Source organism: Zonotrichia leucophrys, chromosome 27 (genome assembly GCF_028769735.1).
Source record: "Zonotrichia leucophrys gambelii isolate GWCS_2022_RI chromosome 27, RI_Zleu_2.0, whole genome shotgun sequence".
In the NCBI taxonomy this organism is placed as follows: Eukaryota; Metazoa; Chordata; class Aves; order Passeriformes; family Passerellidae; genus Zonotrichia; species Zonotrichia leucophrys.
The window spans coordinates 3,651,567-3,670,652 of record NC_088196.1 but is presented as its reverse complement, the minus strand read 5'-3'; the positions used below and the strand labels follow the sequence as shown (position 1 = coordinate 3,670,652).

General features: G+C 43.7%; 1 protein-coding gene across 6 annotated transcripts; it reads right to left on the bottom strand.

The window, feature by feature from the left end:
* Positions 1-1,761: 1,761 nt before the first annotated feature.
* Positions 1,762-17,558, bottom strand: SMARCE1 (SWI/SNF related, matrix associated, actin dependent regulator of chromatin, subfamily e, member 1). Of its 6 annotated transcripts, none has more exons than XM_064733603.1 (11): positions 17,115-17,558; positions 16,327-16,377; positions 15,774-15,817; positions 12,852-12,956; positions 10,548-10,628; positions 9,310-9,441; positions 7,642-7,813; positions 5,853-6,025; positions 4,751-4,852; positions 4,022-4,232; positions 1,762-3,300 (listed from the first exon to the last, which is right to left on the bottom strand). In XM_064733603.1, the coding sequence occupies exons 2-11, from the start codon at positions 16,331-16,333 to the stop codon at positions 3,092-3,094; spliced, it is 1,236 nt and encodes a 411-aa protein (XP_064589673.1). In that variant the 5' UTR covers positions 16,334-16,377; positions 17,115-17,558; the 3' UTR covers positions 1,762-3,091. The 6 variants fall into 6 exon arrangements, with proteins under 6 accessions (XP_064589673.1, XP_064589671.1, XP_064589672.1 ...); XM_064733601.1 differs by having other exon boundaries at positions 1,762-3,303; positions 17,115-17,544; XM_064733602.1 differs by lacking the exon at positions 17,115-17,558 and adding an exon at positions 16,796-17,095 and having other exon boundaries at positions 1,762-3,303.
* Between the last annotated feature and the right edge of the window lie 1,528 nt (positions 17,559-19,086).

Genomic DNA, 19,086 nt, shown 5'->3' with positions numbered 1-19,086 from the left:
CACCCCACAGGGGCTCTGGACCCCCAAGCCTCCCAAGGTCAGGGTCAGGCTCTCTGCTCTCTGCTGCAGCACAAGGCTCTGAGCAGGCTCTGCTTCCCTGACACACGAGCTGCCCCTTTGTGCCAGGGTTTGGATTTGCTTTGATATTTTATTCCTGTAAAGCTCCTTTAATCTGTTTTATTTCTTTCTGTCACCAGCATAATCCTCTCTTGTGAGCAGTGTCTGCAGCTCGTTTGGCTCCAGGCAGAGCAACTTGGCAAGACTTGTCCAGGTTATACACAGGTGATTTCTTACCATTTTTTAAAAAACCCCAACCTTGTTTGTTTCTCTGTCAGTCTTTTTTTCTTCTCTGAAAGTTCAGCTACTGCACAAACATGAGGCTTGTTTCTTTCTGGGAAGCCAAGCTCAGTCCTGTGTGTAGGTGAGGGGTTTGGAAGGGATTTGGGTGCATGAAGATCTCAGAGGCTCTTGGTTCATTTTACCAGGTGAATCATTTCTGAACAACCTCACAAGGTGCCTGGTTCATATTTTAACATCTAAATCCCTTTCAAAACTTACCCTTTGGGCCTGCTTTTTGCTATGTACCCGTTACTGTACCAGCTTTGTAGGTTAGAAGGTTTTTGGGGTGATAAAATCTAATAATTACATAAATGCAAAAAAAGAAACCCAACAAACCCCCAAACCAACAAAAAAACTTTGAGATCAGTTCTTTTTTTAACCCAGGCTTCTTAATAACTTTTACTGAGTGTGTTTTTGTGGTGAGATAAAAGCATATTTTTGACAACAACCCAACAGAGACAAGAACCTTTGCCTGCAGAGCAAACCAGAAGTGATGTCAGAGGTCACAATGCCTGAGTCAGACTTGAAAACCCCTGGTTTTTCTTGAAGAGAAAAACAAACCGAAGAAAACAACTCCCTCGCATGATGCAAAGCTTGGATTTGCCTTTTTGCTTCTGGGGGTGTGAGGGACTCAGCAGCTGTCAGCACCCCATGGGGGATGGCTGCACCTCAGACCCCCAGCCTGCACCCACTTCCTGCCAGACAGGGCACCCAGGAAACAGCAGCTCCAGCAGCAAAGCATGAGGGCTCCTCCTCATGGGAGGAAGGGTTCCTGGCCCTGTTGGGACCTGCAGGTGGCCACAGGTTCCATCAAGAACATCCCATTGAGGACCTGTACAACACAGGGCTCACCAAAAGTTCCAGGCTGCTCTGAGGAAGGGCTGCTGCAGGAGCCAGGTATCTCCCAAGGCCTGTCCCTCTCCTTTGCTGGTCCCTGATGCTCCTGAACCTTGCAGGTACCTCTGCCAGGCCCCACAGGGCTGGTCAGTGCTCCAACACTGCCCATGGGCATTCCTTCATGTTCTCATGTGCTTGGACAAGTTATTTCACTCGTGAAGACAACACCCACTCCTTCACGTCCACACCCTGAGCTGCACACACCCGTCTTTGCCAATAATTAGTTATTTACATACACCTTGAGAATTTGGAGCAGATGAAAAGCATCCCCGGCCTACAGAAGCCAGGGCTGCTGCAGATAAAAGCTGTTGCACAACAAGGGTTTGCAGCAGCTCAGGTGTGGAACCCCACCTGGGCCCCACAGGGCTGGGGGAGGGAGAGGGGCTCCAGTCCAGCCAGCAGCTGGTTCTTTGTAAGAAATAAAAGCTTGTGTGCTTATTTTCCTCTGGCTTGAGATGGAGAACAGCTGATGAAAGATCTGAACCAAACACTGGCACTACCTTAAAAGACAAGAACAGACCACTGTGAGTTTAAAAAAAAACCAAACATGTTGGATTTTATTCTTTTAAGACCATTAAAAAAAAAAGATTTAAAAAACACCATCTGATAGACCCACTGCTCTGCAAATACACATCAGTTCATTGAAAGATTATGTGTTCCCTCAGTTGTTAAGTCAAGAAGTGGCCCATGGCTGCTGCCACAATTCAGTGTATTTATCTGTGGGGTTTTGCTTATACAGGGCAAATTACAGCCTTTTCAGTACATTTGTAGAGTCTCCAGAGGTTCTGAAAGCTCATGACAAGCAAAACTACTATTTTTTACCATTTGTGCCATATCAGTGACTGTCTGCTCAGAGAACATGTGCGTGTCTAAACGCTCTCCTGCTCTGTTCTGTGCCAGGTCTCTGGCTGAGGCCACACCAGGGTCTCTTGGTAGCAAATAAAGGAGTTAACTGGGAAAGAAAAGCAAAGGCTTGTTGAAAAGAATCCTGCACCACAGAAGAAAAATCCCTCATGATGTGTCATTTCCTGCAAGACTACACTGAGCCCTTTGGAACTGGATCTCCTGACATGCCACACACAGACCGTGAGCAAGTTTCCACCACAGCAGAGCAGATACTCTAGAAAAACAAGTTACACCAAAAACCCCCAAAACCCCAGACTTTCAGACTCACTCTGGAGCTGTTCCTGAGGATTGAGAGCTTTCTTTAAGAGCATGGACTGGGGAGGCTGCAGCAGAAATTGCCCTTGTTGATAGGCAGAGCAGTAGCTGTGGGACACAGGGGACTTTTGGAGTTGTTAGGTAAGGAGAGGCTCCAGGAGACACCCTGGGGAGACATAAAGTCTTTGCTCCATAGTAAGAAGAGATCTGAATGTTTCAGTTACAGTCCAGCCTCTCCAGAAAGCCAGTGCCCCTGCCAGGAGCAGGTCCCTCATGCAGTCAGGCCAGGATTGCAGCACAGGGGAGACACCTGTGCCACAAAGGGGCAGGAAGGGCCTTTGGGGAAAAGTGCCAGTGTGTCCATGGCACCAGAAGAAAGGGAAAAGGCCTGATTTCTCACAGAAACCAAAACCAGTGGTTTCTACTCTTTCTAGGGAAGAAATACAAATGATACAAGGACCTCTCCACACTGTAACAGCTGTGTTTAGACACATGAGGTTCCTTTTCTGCCTGCTGCAGGACACCCTGTACCTCTCCAGGCCCCTTCACCTTGCTATGCTGATAACCTGGCGTGTCACTAAGCCCTGGCATCCTTGGAGACAAGTGACAGAGGCAGGGAAGGTACAACAGCCGCAGAGCACGCTCTGAAATCAAACAGTACTTCATTACAGAGACACAGGAACTGAGTCAGTGATTATTCTTTCTTCTCGCCCTCCTCGGCGATGGGGTCTGCGGGCGGCTCCTCCACGGTGGCGCTGTTGCTCTCCGAGCCGGTGTTGCTGTCGCTGGTTCCCTCCTCAGCTGTGCTGTCCACCCCTTCCTGCCCGCTCTCCTTGTCCTCTGGGGTGGAGGTTCCTTCTTCACCGTTCTGCTGGTTGTCTGTGCTCTCTTCTGGGTGAGGCTCTTCTGGAAAAAATGTATTTCTAAGTGTCATTTACATGTCAATATTTATTTAGATTGTGCAATTAGGATTTAGGAAGAAACAGAAGCTGTAACAAATCCGAGTATTCCATAGCAGTCACCTAGAACATGCAGGGACAGGCACAACTCAGGGATCTTTCAGTGCTGAGGACATATATGGTCCTGCCACACATCCTGATGTCAGCCACAGCTGCCTGACCTCAGAATTCCAGCCATAAGAGAGCCATGCTCCTTGTTAAAGCAGAAGCACTGGAATTCAAACTCCTTGGCTCCTCTTTCCTTATGCTCCTGCTGTTGCAGCAGGGACTCACTGATGCACTAGTCACTGGGACTCCTGAATCCAGCAGCATTTCTTATTGCCACTGTCCAGAGCATAAAGCAGCTGGAAAATTTGCCTGAGAGCTGCATAGGAAGCACTGCTGTTGCATCATTCTGGCTGGACACTGACACTGGGAAAAGGAAACACTCTCAGCTACTCCCAGTTAAGCAGTCTAACTTCAGGTTTATTATTTTTTCCCCTGGGTACATCACACATAAAGCATGACATGGGGCTCTGTGGGATCTTATCTTCTCTTTTAAAAACAAGTAATTTAATGAGAAGCAAGCAAATGCCTGTGTTCACCAAGATGTAGTGAACAGCTCTCCTCAGAGACCCTTTAATGCTGATCCTTGGAGGACTCTGCAGATGTTCAGATGCAGTTACCTGTCTCCATTGGAGTGCTCTCCTCTTCTTTCTTCTCCTCCCCCTTGCTGGCTGCCTGCTCCTCCTCAGCTGCCAGGCTGTTCTGACTGCGCTCAGCTTGCTCAGCTGCTTCCTTTTCCCTTTCCTCCTGTCTCTTGCGAGCCTGTTCCTCAGCTTGAGCAATTTCAGCTGCAATTTTTTCCATATCCACTTCCACCTTCAAACTGCATAACTAGTAATTAAAAACAAAGCAAAACAAAGGAAAACTTTAGCTCTTTTACTACTGCAGTTACACTGAAAAATAAATAATCAGTAAACCCCAATGATGACTTCATTATTTCTACACACTGCACAGAACTTTTGATTTTACAAAGTTTATACTGGAAGTAACTAGGAAGGGAGATACAGGCATATTAAGAAAAAACAGGGGAGAGGGAATAAATAAACAACCTAAAACTTGTTATTTGAGTGCAGCCAAGGAGAGCAGTGTGCCCTCCACAGTGGCTTCAGGCCACCTTCCTCCAGCTGCTCTGAGTGAATTCACCCAGCCCAGCCTGAAGGCACTTCTAAACTGTACTGGCCCTAAAGGTCACTGAAGGAGCAGGAAATCATCCTGTGCTTTTTACCACCCATGCCAGGGCACTGCCCCAGCAGCTGGGCAATTGCTCAGAACTGAACAGAGAACTGAAGCACTTGTACCATTGTGGAACCAGCAGCTTCCTCAGAGTAAGTGAGAAAAATGAGCTGTACCCTTTTAAGCTCGTTGTTGAAAGAGTCTGTGCTTTCCAAAAACTTCCTCTTCTTTTCCTGGTGACGCTCCTCAATTTGCAGCAGCTCAGCTTCGAGCTTACGCTGGAAGTGAAACAAAAGCAAGAACCTCATTGTGCAGTCACCTAAAAACTGGGCAGAGGTACAGCTAAGCATACAAATTTTCATATGGGTTTATTTTTAAATACTGGTCTAACATGTAAACATCCTTCTGCCTGCCTCTGATACCCATTAGCTCAGAAGTTCATAGTGAAAAGTGGGAACAGTACATGGGTCTGTGCAGCAGTTCAAGCATACTGTAAATGAAACATTGTGCACCTGAGGTGAAGCTTCCAGCATCAAATCTGCACATTTTCTTTCCTATTCTGCTCCCCCCAGGTCTGTGTATACATATCCCACAGGTCTGTATATACACAGCTCACAGGTACAGACACACCACACATCAATTGCAGTCTCTAACACAGAAAGACCACAATTCACAGGAAAGATGGACAACCACCCCCTCCATCCTCTAAATCTTCTGTAATTTAAAAAACCCCAACAAATCTCTACCTAATTCTGGTTTTGCTTCACCCCTACATACACTGACCATGCTGAAAGGGTTCTTTTGGTAACATGAGTGTTTGGAAAACACAGGCATGTGCCCAATGCTGGGTTAAACATGCAGGTGTGACTGCACCATATATTTTGTATAAATTTAACTTCCAGTGAAAAACCTTAGAATAGGGACAATTTACTTCAAAAAAAGAATCATTACAAACAAGATGAGTCGTCAGGTACCCGAAATCACAACACTACCAGTACTAATTAATCAGCAGACTTTAAAAACTGCATACAGGGGGTTGTGTGTAATAATGAAGAACTATGGAACTAACTCTTAGGACAAAACACAAAGAACAAAACAGCACAGAAGGCGAAGTCTCAAGTTCTGTAGCACCCAAGAAATCCCAGGGATTAGCTCCTGGAGCACACAGAACATTGACAGCCAGCAAGAACAGTCATGTAGGTGATTGAATGATCCAAAGAACTGGAGTCCAGCCCAACCCCACCACCTTTTAGCTGCATCTACATCCTTTCTTTTTACCTGATGAACCATCAGGGACTGAACCTGGCGTTTCAGGACTTGCATTCTGGCTGTGGTGACCACGGAGCGGACGTCGGGCACCACGCTCTCGCTCAGGATCTCGCTGATGAGCCGGTGGTTCCTCTGGAACCGAGCTGTGGCCGTGTGCTTCATGGAGAACCCATCGTCGTAATCTGCAACAGGAGTTGGAGGGGAAACTGCTTTGATCCCACAGAGTGAGAGCTGAGCCCAATGTACCCACATTATCCACTCTATACCCACTCACAAAAACTAAAATATGAGCCCTAACAGCAGCAGTTGTCATGTCACAAAGTTCACAGTAACACACACAGAGCATCAGGGAATTTCAAAACGAGACAAAGTGTGGCCAGGGCAGCATTCACCTGGCACAGCTCTAACAGCTGATTTCACATGCATTTCCCACAGCTGAAATTGGGACTGACCTAGTTATTCACTCTGCTGCTTTCCACACTTCCACAGTAAGAGGGACTATTAATACACCAAATAAAAGACCATTCCTGATTAATCATGTTTCCAGAACAAAATGCCACCAGGATAGTGACTCCTCTATAAATAACCTTTGTAGCACAGATCAAAACTACTTATTTTTTAAAATACTGAGGACTGAAAGCATGAAGCAGTGAGACACATTTACTCATCACTGAAACTTCAGTCATGTATTAAAAGAATTTGATTATTTATTAGTAAGTGCATCTCTCTAAAGAGAAACCAGTTAAACAACAAGTATGAATTATCTCCCAGAACAATGCCACATAGAAAAGTCCAGAGGTCGAATTTTGCTTTACATTAAGTATTTCTACTGGAGATGACTATCCCAGCTATTCACAGAAATCTTAAGAAGTTGAAGACCATGCCAGGAGATATTACCAAAGAAGAGAACTAGTTAAATGAAAGTTTATTCCAAGTGTATATTGTACCTCACTTAGGTATCTGATTAAACAAAGCAAAAAAAGAGGTAATGGCTGATTCTGCCCAAGTCTACTTTGCACTGGTGGCACAGAACAGAATCTCAAGTCCCCAGGTTCCAGTTATTCCAGCATGAAACGTATTTACATAAATGTTGCAATTACCTCACACGGGGGAAAGTGCTGTTTGCTATGAGATTTATCTCAGGGGTGTGCTTTCACAAGGGGGAAGGAAAAAAAAGGGTGTAACTGAGCACATTTTTCACCCTCAGGTTTCAACAAGTATTTGGTGATGCATTTAAATGCAGCCATGAGGTGTGTGAGGCTGACTTTTCCCACTGGGTGGGGTGCATTTCCTTGCAGTCAAATAAACTTTCAGAATTTTCTCATCAACTTGTCAGCAGCAAGGGCACCTCACTCACCAAACAATCTCAAATGACAGTTGTTGAACACATTCAAAGTTCAGGTGCTCTTAATCACACCAGAACTCTGCCAGTCAGATTTATGTGCTTCTGGTAATAAAGCACAACATTCCATCCAAGCCGGATTAAATCAGGCATCTAAGCCTTTTCTAAAGCATGTGCTAAAGCCATTATGGAGCAGTAAGCAGACTGATCTGGTTTGAACTATTGAGCATTACTTCACACTTAATTAAGAAGGGTTGGAATAACTTTTGCCACGGGTGCCACCTTACTTTTGGGAACCAAGTCAGCTGTACGGAATAGAACGTGGTAATGAAAATTGGCATGAAAGCACCAAAGCAGAAACGAAGCCACATGAAGCGCTGCAGAAAGTGAACACAGGTGGTTTTCTGTATCTCCATGCCATGGGTGTCCCACTGGGAGTGCACAGCAGCTCCTTACCATCGGGATCCTCCGCGGGCTGGATGCTCATGTAGGGCTCCCCCTTCTCCATGCGCGACTGCCGCTGCCGGCTCTCCTCTTCCAGCGCCGCCTCGGCGCGGCTCTTGGCGTTGATGTAGGCCAGGTAGGCAGGGGAGTTGTGGTAGGCCTTCATGGACTCGTTGTACTCGATCTGCAAGGTGACCAACACGGTTTGATTGCACCACTGGGTGATTCCCACCCGGCCACAACTGCGCTCTGTGTAACGCACAGCGCCGTTACACAGACAAAGCTGAATCTGCATCGTCTGGCTGAGATACAAATGATCAGATTCTCTCAGTCTTTCTTTTTTACAAATTGGAACTTCTATAGTCATTTGTGTTTTAAAAACACAGCTGGTTCTTAGGTCCTTTTAGTATTATGATAGCTTTGTTTTCTGAGATTTCAAATTCACACACCTCAGAACATTTAAGATCAAGTTCTGGTAAGATGAAATATTCACAAAATATTCTTAGTAATTCTCTGGAGTTCTAACTAAATCTGTGATTCTGATTTCTTCTCTTTCCTTATGCCAGTATGTCATGAACCACTTTCCAAAATCATTTAAGATTTGTTCATTCTTTGACCCATCCCTGCTCTGGGATGGCACAGAAAGCTGCAGCCAGACTCCTGTCTCCTCCTGGCAGCAGGACAGCAGCACTATTTTCACTTTCTTTGAAATACCTTTTCTCTTTGAATTGCTTTCTTTAATCTCATTTTTAAGATTTTGTACAGTGATTTGAGATACTTCTGATCAAAAATTGGATATAATCTATGATATTGATAAAGGTACCTAAAACGCTTGTAAATGATCAGGACCAGGATCCTTCTGCCTTGGCACAACAGAAACCAGCTGGCCCCTGCCCCAAGGAGCTTACAATCTAAACATCATTACCAAGGTAAAAATAGAATTCCTGGATTATTTTTTTTCTCAGCTAAGAGCACTGAGTTTTGCAGTACTTCTCTATTGCCTTGGAATAAAACCAGCTGAGATTTGACCAGGTAGCCAGAGCCTCAGGTGCCTGCCAGGTGTAAGCACAACACATCAGCTGGACAATTCTCCCTTTGTACCTGAGAATCACAACAACAGTCTTGTACAGGTGCTCAACACTTACCAGCCTAGACACGAGGCAGCTGTCATCTCTTGTCATTAAGATCAATAAAACCAAAACAAAAGCACAAGAAAACCCTACAAGTGGTAGCATTTTCTATTAAGAAACAAAACATTAATGCCACAGCGTGGAGTTCCACCAGGAAAACCAAACCCCACGTGACTGGAAGTCTCTTAGGAACATGTTCATGACAACAGCAGTAGTTGCAGAGCACCAGTTTTGAAAGAGGATTTTGGTGTTGAGACAATCTTTTCAATACTGATGTTGTACAATCAAATCCATTCATTACACAGTTAAAATCGACACTCAATTATAAATACTTCATTTTGAATTAGGTCTAAAAACTGACCAGTCACAGTTGATGCACAGTTATTTAAAAAAATCTAAGAGACGTGTCAGGACAAACTTCCATTTAAGTTACATACAGGGCTCTCGTGAATGCCTCAAACACCCCTGCATGGGGAAGATGAATTTTTCTTCTCAGACCAGTTCCTAGAAGAATCAGCTGTAATAAACATCCCAGATTTCTTCCATTTACCTTTTCAGCTTCATATTCATTCAAATACTCTTGCTTCTCTTCATCAGTGAGATCTCGCCACATTCCTCCAATAATCTTGCCAATTTCCCATAACTTCAAATCAGGATTGGACGCCTTCACTTGGTCCCAGACCTTAACAGAAACAGCTGGAGCTTTACTAATGATATCTAAATACTTCCAAATTAAACATTTTATATTGTCATCTCAGTGTTCTTTCTGGAATCACCATGAAAAACAGGATAAAGTTAGGAATGAGTCTGGCTAAGCTATCTGGATTATTTTCTGGGGCAGGAAGTCAGTAGGAAGCCAGCTACTGAACCAGGCAATTGCTGAGTGGCTTTGGTCTCATGGGAATATTGCCTTTAACCCTCTCAATTCTCTTCTTAAATGAACATCGCTGCATCTCGGGGAAAAAAATGCTACTGAGTAAACACATCCAGCAGTAGATTATGACAAAGAGACTGAGCTTTTCAGATCAGAATGTAACATTTCACAATATTTCAGTCTTGCTGATCAATCTGAGTTCCAACAAGTTCTGACTCCACCAAAAAGGTTCCTAACTTTATAGGGAAAAAAAAGGAGAGCTGCCAGTGTAATTTCTTGCTGCACCACTTGACTTTTTTTTTTTTTTTTTGTGTGTGTGTTGATGTTTTTTGGCCTAAGACAGACATGCTGGTAAAGATACTTTACCAGAAGTGGAAGAAATTCCTTCTGGCTCACCTGCTTCAGCCAGGCTGCCATGCCCTCCCCATGCCCCATCAGATTCCAGACTCCACAAGAGTCTCTCTCCTACTTTCTGTCAAACAGTTCACAGAATAGCGAAGCAAACGTTGCCACGGGCTAGGGTGGTGAAGGAGAACATGCAAAGTCCACTCATTGCTACTCTTCAGTCCAGCTACAGCACTGCACCAAGCCCAGAAAACGCAAGGAATACTTCCTTTATATAAAAAAGTTCTGTCAGTAAGTCACAGGAACTTCTGAATGTGGCGGGGTGGATCCTTGTCAGCAGACAGTGGTAGGAATTAGCATTTTAGCAATTTTCCCCCCAGAAATTGGCAACTGTGTGACCAGACTACTGCTGCCTTTGTTCTGCAGGGCAGACTCTGTACTTTACATCCCCTTAAGAGAGCGCAGGCTGTTAGGAGTCAACGTTTAGAAGCTGAAACTAAGATCATAGCAATTAATTGTTAGCACAAACGAACACTGACTTTATTACTGATGGACATTGTAATACCCACCTTCCGGCTGTACCTCATGTAGGGCATCAGGGGCTTGTCTGGGGGTTTGGGGGGCTTTGGGATGGTAATACCAGAGGAAGCCTATAAAAGAACCGGATAAATCCATTCGTTAATGGGATCGCTGAGCAGTTTCTACACGCACTCGTTTTGGAAAACACTTGTGCATTCACACACCCCCACCAAGAGAAGCAAACATCACCAGAAAAATTACCCAGGTTGTAAGTGAACAAGGACTAGCTAGAGTTGGTCCTCAGAGGAATAATTTCCAATGTAAGTTTGTCCTTTCCTCTGTAAGTTTACAGAGCAGTAACTAGATAAATCCTCAAAAGGGCTCCATGTCCTTAAAACTGAACTACATAGCTTAGGAACTGACAAGGAAACACTAATCCCAGCAGGTTGTTTTTTCTCACTTCTGATGACTAATTTATTTTATCTGTTTTGACAAATTTAATGTTGCTATTGTACAGGTTTAAAAAGATATGAAGAAAGGTTAAAAACATTAAATTAGAGACACTATCAAATAATTTTAGTAATTATTTTTCTGTAAAATTTGTCAGTGGTAATTTGGAGCCAATTAACTGACTCTTTATGAAAAGAAAACAATTCTATGCAGCTAAAAGGTAAATATGTGCTCTACTTGTAGCCAAGCTCTAATGAATTGTCCCAATTAGCCTGGAACATGCTCCTGTGCTCTGTCTTCCTTTGGCTTATTCTGCCAGACACAAAGCTGGCACCACACAAAAGGCTGCTGAGCTTTAATGCTGCTGGGTCTCCTTGCATCCCTTCAAGCCACAGAACATCTGACAGGGCTTGCTCCTAAAGCAGTGCAACATCACAGCTCCTGTCAACTGCAGGGTCTGAAACCCTCCACTCTTCCAGCACTTCCACATGCCAGGAGTTTTATTAAGTGGGAGTATTTACATGAAAATATAAAGCAGGTTCAAGATCTTTCAGGGCTGTGGCCTGTAGATCAATACTTGGGTGTAGCCCAGAAGGCTCAGTTCAATACTGTTTTCCTCCTGATAGTTTCTTTTTTTTTTTTTTTTTGTTTGTTTGCTGAATTTATGGAGCTCTATGAACAATGCATACAGAACTGTGTATAAATAATGTGCATGAGGTATATGCATTACCAAAATGTATACATAGATACACATACAGATGGGTTGGAAAAACATTAACGGAAACTGTTTAATGCTTTTAAATTAAGAGGGATTTAAAGACACCATCCATATACTGGATATGCATGGCAGAGCAGGCTGTGTATGCTTGTGACATACAGAAACAATGGAAGTTCTCAGACAAAACCTGACTTAGTCTTGGATAAAGAAAGTATCCATTTGAACAGTCAATTCCAGCTTGTAGGGGAAGATCCTTTCTGTAAATGCTTTAACAAATTGGATGAACTTCATTTGAAAGAAGGTTTATATGAGAGGCATAAAAAAGACTACACTTTCAAAAAGCACCATGTACTTGGTCCTTGAGAAATCTTTGTATCACCTTCCAAACTGATCAGAAGTTTTGAGGTACAAAGTTCTACATGGAGAAACCTTAAAGTTGTAAGATATTTAAGAAAGTATCAGGGATTTACTCTGTTTCTGTTGTGTTAACAGTGTTATATTTCCACTGTCTATTTTTGTTTCCTAACTGCATACAATGCTAGGACTTGATTCATGTTTGAAAGAAGCTGTCACCTCCCTCATCACTTGTCTCCATCTCACTTTGTTTACTCCATGAAAAATGAATTTAACATCCATTTCCCACACACTGACACATATATGAGCTGAAGCTATTTTATTATCAACATCACACTTTTGTTGAAAAAATAATGACTGAACTTGGGACTGTGCAGTAATTACCAGACTAAGACTAGAAAGAAAAATAAAGGGCTGTACCTCTTGCATGGCTCAACAGGATGATGCAACGACTATCAACGATCTCCAGCTTGCAAAATGTTCTTCCTTATTTTTGTACCAATGAACCTCAGCAAAAAGAGCAGTTCCCTCCCTCCAAAAATTCATACCCAGCTACAGAAGCTTTTCCTATGCATGCAGTGGTCACTGAAGACCAAAGTCTGTCTTTTTGGATGTCTGCATCATATACCATTACCAGTTGAGTAAAAACCCATTTTCCTGCAAAAGGTTTCAGAGTGAAGGGGAAGGGGAGGAAAGTGAGGAATAAGAAGTTGGTTTTGGGTTTTTTTTATAAAGAAGTGGCAGCAGCCAAGACTCCGAAGAACCTAACCCTAAAGCCATTTCTGGTCAGCTCCTGGTGTTTGCTGGAGGATGTAATAGTTGATTCTCCTACCGTGACCCGGCTGTTGGTGCCCGGGTTCCCTCCCAGCCTGTAGTTGTTGTAGGCCAGATGGCTGTATGGATTGTATCCCACAAACCCTGGGGTGCTGGGCATTTGCTGATGGAAACAAATGAGACAAAAACACGAATGAGAAATGAGCTCAAACGAGGAGAACACAGAAATGAAAATGAACTGCAATATGGCATGCAAAAGCAACCAGAATTCAAACAAGCAATGAGGTGTAGCAGTTGGTGTCTTCCCAACACACACAACTTACTCCAGAATAAACCTAGTAAGGAAACAGGACTTTTAAGCAAATGTGTCACTACAAATTTTTGTCTGAAAATTGGTGATTTTATTTCTATTAACTGTGGAACTCATTTAAACAAGTACGCTGTAAATTCAGGTCATGGCTAATGAGAGTTTTCCAACATAAGCCACCAAGGAATTCAGAAGACTCTTGTCTCCCAAGGGTGAAACTTGGGCAACACAGCACCCAGTGATGGGGCAGAAATCCCCAGTACCCACATTTATTTCACCAATGAAAATCCCTGCCTGCTTTTCTTCCCAGAATTCTGCCTTCCCAACAAATAGAGCAGAGGAGGAAATCTCTCAAAGCACCATTTGTGCTCCACTGCCAGTGGCTGAAGACAATTCCCAGAGACATCTCTCTGTTATGAGGCAGGCTGTAGACTGACAGAGCTGAGGAACTCTACATCTGCAGTAAGACCTGTAAACTAAAAACTTTAAACTAGTCTGAACAGATCACCAAATCCAAGATAATTCAGAAATTAATCAATACATCTTCATTCATTCATGAAAGTGGATTGATTTGTTCTCACCTCAGTCACGCAGAAAAAAAAAATCTTGTTTCTTTTCATTCCCTTCTCACTTAGCAATGGACATTCAAGTTTCATCAGGTTACCTGTATTCCCCTCCTCAAATAAATTTCTTTTTTTGATTATCCCCCCTCTTTTCCAGTCAGATTTTGTTGGAAAAAAAGATCAATTCCATGAGGATTCACAAGAGCCTGGAGTGTTTCTGGACACTTAAATGTCATTCCCACAGTGTCCCACTCTCCAGCAGCCCTAATAAACATTCCAAGAAGTCTTTCAGGGATTCACTGACTGGACTTGTTCCAGATTACAGTTATACAAATTTGACAAGCAGGTTCAGGACTCTTAAGAACCAAAGTATGACACATACAAACACTGAACAGAAGTGTTTTAGGAGCTGACTAAAGTAACTAGGAAGGTTTCAAGTCAATGCAGACACACTGCAGGAGTTTATTTCTAAACACACAAGTGCAGAGGAAAATTATCCTTTAACAGTCAGTCTTCAACAGAGGTTTTATTGCCAAGCTTTGTAACTCAGTCCCAGCAGCTGATGTGCTCATCTGTATGCCTGGGCTCATGACATACACATTCACTACTTGATAAGGCACTGTTTTAGTACAGTTTTTTGTATTACCAGAACAACAGGCTTTGAATATGTAGACTACACCTCTTCAATAAAACCAGGTGACAATTGTAATCTCCGTCTGCTTAATTCTTTATTTCTGCAAGACAGGATTTAAATGTTACCAGGAACTACCTTGCATCACATGGAGGATTTTTATTTCAGGTACAGTACTGCAGTTTTGAGAATTACTGGGATTTTGTTGACTGCAGCACCTGGAACTGGCTGTGGAAGAACAAGCAAGGTTATTTGGCTACTTTGTGACTTGCATTAACAGAGCACAGACAGTCACGTGAAGGACTGTATAAAAGATAATACAAAATTGTAAAACAGGAAATGTATGTCACTGGTTGCAGTCCTGGCATGTGCTTCATGTATCCTTCTGAAGGACTGTACCACATCAACATGAACCATTAAACATCTGTATCCATGCTATATCCCAAAGGAACCACATGGGTATGCACAGCTCTCGATGCAGGAATCCAGGGGTCAGGATCCATCATGTTCCTTCTAACAGATCTAGTTTGCTGTGTGCAAAATGAAAACTCTGAGCAAACTATGAAAATCAAGTTTATTTATGTAAACTTATAAAAACATAACTTGTATTTATGTATTATGTAATTGTCAAGCCTCTTCCTGTAAAGTATGGCACAAAAAATTGGAAGGATCACATTCCTTCTAACTCCCATCCTGCAGAGATCAAGGACACACTACTGGGTAAGTTTTCCAACTCACTTTGGTTAAAAAAATTCACTAGAGCATCTTTGCTCAATCTTCTGTACAAAGGATTTGTTTTAAAACCCAAACTATCCATAAATGTGACCAAAGATGTGCATTTACTTTCAAACAGTTCCTGCCCCCAGCACCTTTGTACATCCAGGAATGTCACTGGGCAGGATTCAAAGCTCCTGTTCATGCTTCCCTCAGTGTCAGGGCACGTCACTTTACTAGAAAGTAAAATATTTCCCAAGCCCTCGACTCCAAAATACCAGTGATTTCAAGGAATGCAAGACTGGCATCAGTAGAGTTTGATTATTCTGACCCAATATGACAGGATGTTTCATAATCCTGCATTCCACTCACATGCAACAACAAAAAAAAGCAGCTCAGTACAACTGAGATGTGGAAAAATTCACTGTCTGCCCGTAATTTGGGCACAGGCTGAGCAGGACATTTTATAATCAAATATATCAGTTGATTTTAACTATTCCAGTACTGCTGCAACCCACTGGGAGTCATTTGAGACAAGTGGCTGCTCACAGAAAATTCAGGGTCTGCAAGATCCAGCCTTAAAGGCAAAATAAGTTTATTCAGCTTCTCTTTCCTAAACTTCCCCCAAAAGAATTATATTAATTTTAACAATTCATATGACATTAATATTGTGTTTCCCATATAGGAAGGTGATGCAACTCTGTAATTATTGTTCTGGAAAGTTACTAAAGGTTCTGTGTTAATGAGAAAAATCACTATACTTACGGTTGCAGGAGCTGGGGTAGGAGGTGGGGCATAAGATGGCCTTTCTGTTAAGACAGAAATGTAAGCACATTTTTTTTTTTCTCGAAAATCTGAATGAATTTTTAAGGCATCTGCTATGGCAAATAGTTTTAAATGATTTTACAAAACCAAGAAAATTCTACTCTGAAAAACTTTGTGTTTTGTCACTGAACAGCAAAAAGCAACACTAGAAAAAGGAAAGAAAGAAAAATTGAAATCTCCCCATTACTCTTGTCCCAGGCTTTTATTCAAGCACAAGATTGAAGAAAATAAAATTCATTTATATGCACACCAATTACATGGAGAGAAAGCAAAAATGCAGTCCAACAGGATTCATAAGCTGTGATATGTGGATTTCCTACAAAAACAATATGCCAGGAATCAGCCACAGCAGGATTTAAGGCCAAGAGTTTAGTCACTACACTTGCTAATTTCTTTTAATGCCAGGAATAATGGCATCATCTCACAAACAGATTCTGTGGAACCAGATCTGTAAAACATCAAAGAGAAAGAAAAATCTTTAAAAAAAACTTACTTGACATTTTGATAGTCAAATTTTCAGCCACCTGACATTATATTTGTACTTCTGCAAGACAAAAGAAGATCACGCTAGTAAGTGTTGTGCCTTTCCCCCATCAGATATTCGAAGCTTCGACTGTTAATTGATACCAGTGATTATCAAAGTTTGTCAATTCTGGAATACAAACAAAAGCATTTCAGTAACCAAGGTGTTATCTCTTTGAAAAATTCATGGATTTTCCAAGGAATCTGGCCTTAAATAGCTGTGCAAGAGCACACAGGTTTAGGTCACGTTCATATGAAAGGGTCTAAACAAATATATTTTATCCTGTGAGGAATAAAAAGAACATATCCCATTATTTTACACGCATTGTTTCAGAAATCTGATATTAATACATAAATGACCAAATGATGTATTTCCTTTTTCAGGGTACATAAAACAACCACCGAGCCCCATGGCTGCGGTCTGACAGGCAAGGCTTAACCTTTTAGCACCGAAACCGGCAGCACGTCACACAGGGCTGTAACAAAGTGGATTTTCGGTGTTTTTCTTCAAATCACACCACGGCAGCTGCAATCTCCTTCAGAACCCCCACTAAAGACGCGCTCCGGGCTCGCACACGGGGCTGGTTCGGGGAGATCGAGCGGAGCCTGAGCGGGCCCAAGGCGGCCACCGGAGGTTCCCTCGGCCCCACCGCTCCCTCCCCGGGCCCGAGGGCCCTCCCGAGCCCCGCAGCGCTGCCGGAGAGGGGCCGGGGCCGTCCCGAGCCCCCCGGTCAGCCCCGCCGGGCCCCCCGGACTCACCCGCTCGGCGCGGCCGCGCTCCCTTTGTTCCCACGGGCCGGGGCGGCGGCGACGGCGCCTGCGCACTCCGCTCCGCACTTTCGCCACGCCGGTCCCGGCCCGCCGGTGACTCTCTGTTCACTATGGACGGGGTCTGTTCGGCTACCCCGCGCCCCACCGAGGGGCAAGGGCCGTTCCCGCACCCTCCGGGACAACGACGATTCCAGCGGCCGTGGCGAATCTGCGGGATGCAACCCGAGCGCCGCGCGAGGGGCGGCCCCGCCCGCCATTAGCGGCACGGAGGCGCTGCCTCGCGGGGTGTCACGGGGGCTCCGGGACCCTCAGTGATCAACACCCGACTCGTCCCCTTCCCCCGCGCCGGGAATCCCGGTGCCCCGAATGCTGGCTGCCGGTGGCGAATCTGCGGCGCAGAAGGGGCGAGCAGGGAGGGGGAAAAGGCGCTAAAGCGCAGCGCCTTTTCCCCCTCACGGGCGGCGCGCGGCCCCTCAGGGGCGTTTGGCGCCTTTTTCCCCTCACGGGCTGTGGGCGGTCCCTGAAGCGCCTCAGTGCCCAGGCTGCTGTGAGGCGACGGAAAACGCTGCGGGGTCGTGTCCGAGCCCGAATAATATCCCATAAAAAGCAGCGATGGAGTCAGGTGAACCGTCCGTCAGTGCTGCCGAGTCCTGGTCTGCGCAGAGTGTGGTGCCGAAAGGGCTGTTTGGGATGGCAGCGCTTGCAGAGGCGGTTGAGTGGAGCAGGATGAGCTCTGAGGGCAGCGGGAAGGTGCCGGTGTGTGGGAGAATGTCAGAGGAAGGGGATGGCGTTAGAGACGGCTGTGAAGGCAGCCAGATGGACCCCGGGTAATAAATATGATAATATATGATAATTGTTAACTAAATCAGCCTGACCAACTCAAAACACTCTGCTGCTGAATCAGACAGGATTATAAATTTCCCAGTAGCCTGGGAGCAGTGGAATTGTCCACAATTCCTTGCAGAAATCAGCAAAGTTATCACACATAGGTAAAACTCTCAGAAATACCAAACCAAGGTGAAGGGTGTGGCTCTGAGGGTGTGAGGGCGATGGAGAGTTCCAGACCTCAGTATTCAGCTTTAAGAGCCTTTTACACTGCAAATTACGAAGGTGACTGAATTAAATATGAAAACTTTGTCAGTGAAACTTGAAATAGAAAGTTTCATGTTGAGTGTTTGACGTTGAAATTGAATGTCAGGCATTGAAATGCTCTCCCGTGGCCAATAGGATGTATTTCTAGAAATTCATGAGGGAGAATTTGGGTGGATCTGAAGGAAAGCCAAGGGGGATGGTACCTGCCTGACCCAAAAGGATGGTAGAAGGTGAAAAGAAGAAAAAGTAACTGAACATGGGTTGCTGCAGGTTGGGTCCATTTTTCTTAATGCCTACAGTTCCACAGGCTCAGTTTTTTTTTCATGCTTAAATACACTTATTTTTATGAACAAATAAAAGAGATGAGCTCTGCCCTCATCTGCTTAGATTCTGCTGACTGTACCCACAATGGACATTTGTTGCCATGCAGCAGAATAATCTGTGACTTCAATTTGATATTAAAGCAAGAGTTGAAGAGATTCCTCAGCCAGCAAAATACATCTAGTTCACCAGCTTCACTGGGGCAGGAAAAGGTGAAAAAAAGGTGAGAAAATACTTGTAAGAGGTGAAAAATAACCTGAAAAATAAACCCCTACTTTTGACTAGGTTTCCCCCTAGTTTCACACATTCACTTCTAGTGTATTAATAACAGGGTTTTGTTGATAGTGTAAATTGCATTTAATGTTAAATTAAAAATTGAAATTTTGAAATATTTATTAACTATTTTTAAATTTAACTTTAATTTAAAAATTTGAATTATTTCATATGTGTTTACTTTTAAAACTGAATTGTTTATTGTGGTGTTCAAGTACATTTATAGAAACTCACATTCCACACTAGTAGTTCTAAATCATTATATGTTTTCAAA

What these genes read in the sequence shown, in the direction of transcription:
- SMARCE1 (XM_064733601.1), bottom strand. An exon ending in TCAACAACGAGCTTAAAAGG is followed by an intron (nt 4,233 to 4,750) that starts GTACAGCTCATT and finishes TTTAATTACTAG; the next exon opens with TTATGCAGTTTGAAGGTGGA. An exon ending in GAGCACTCCAATGGAGACAG is followed by an intron (nt 3,304 to 4,021) that starts GTAACTGCATCT and finishes CATTTTTTCCAG; the next exon opens with AAGAGCCTCACCCAGAAGAG.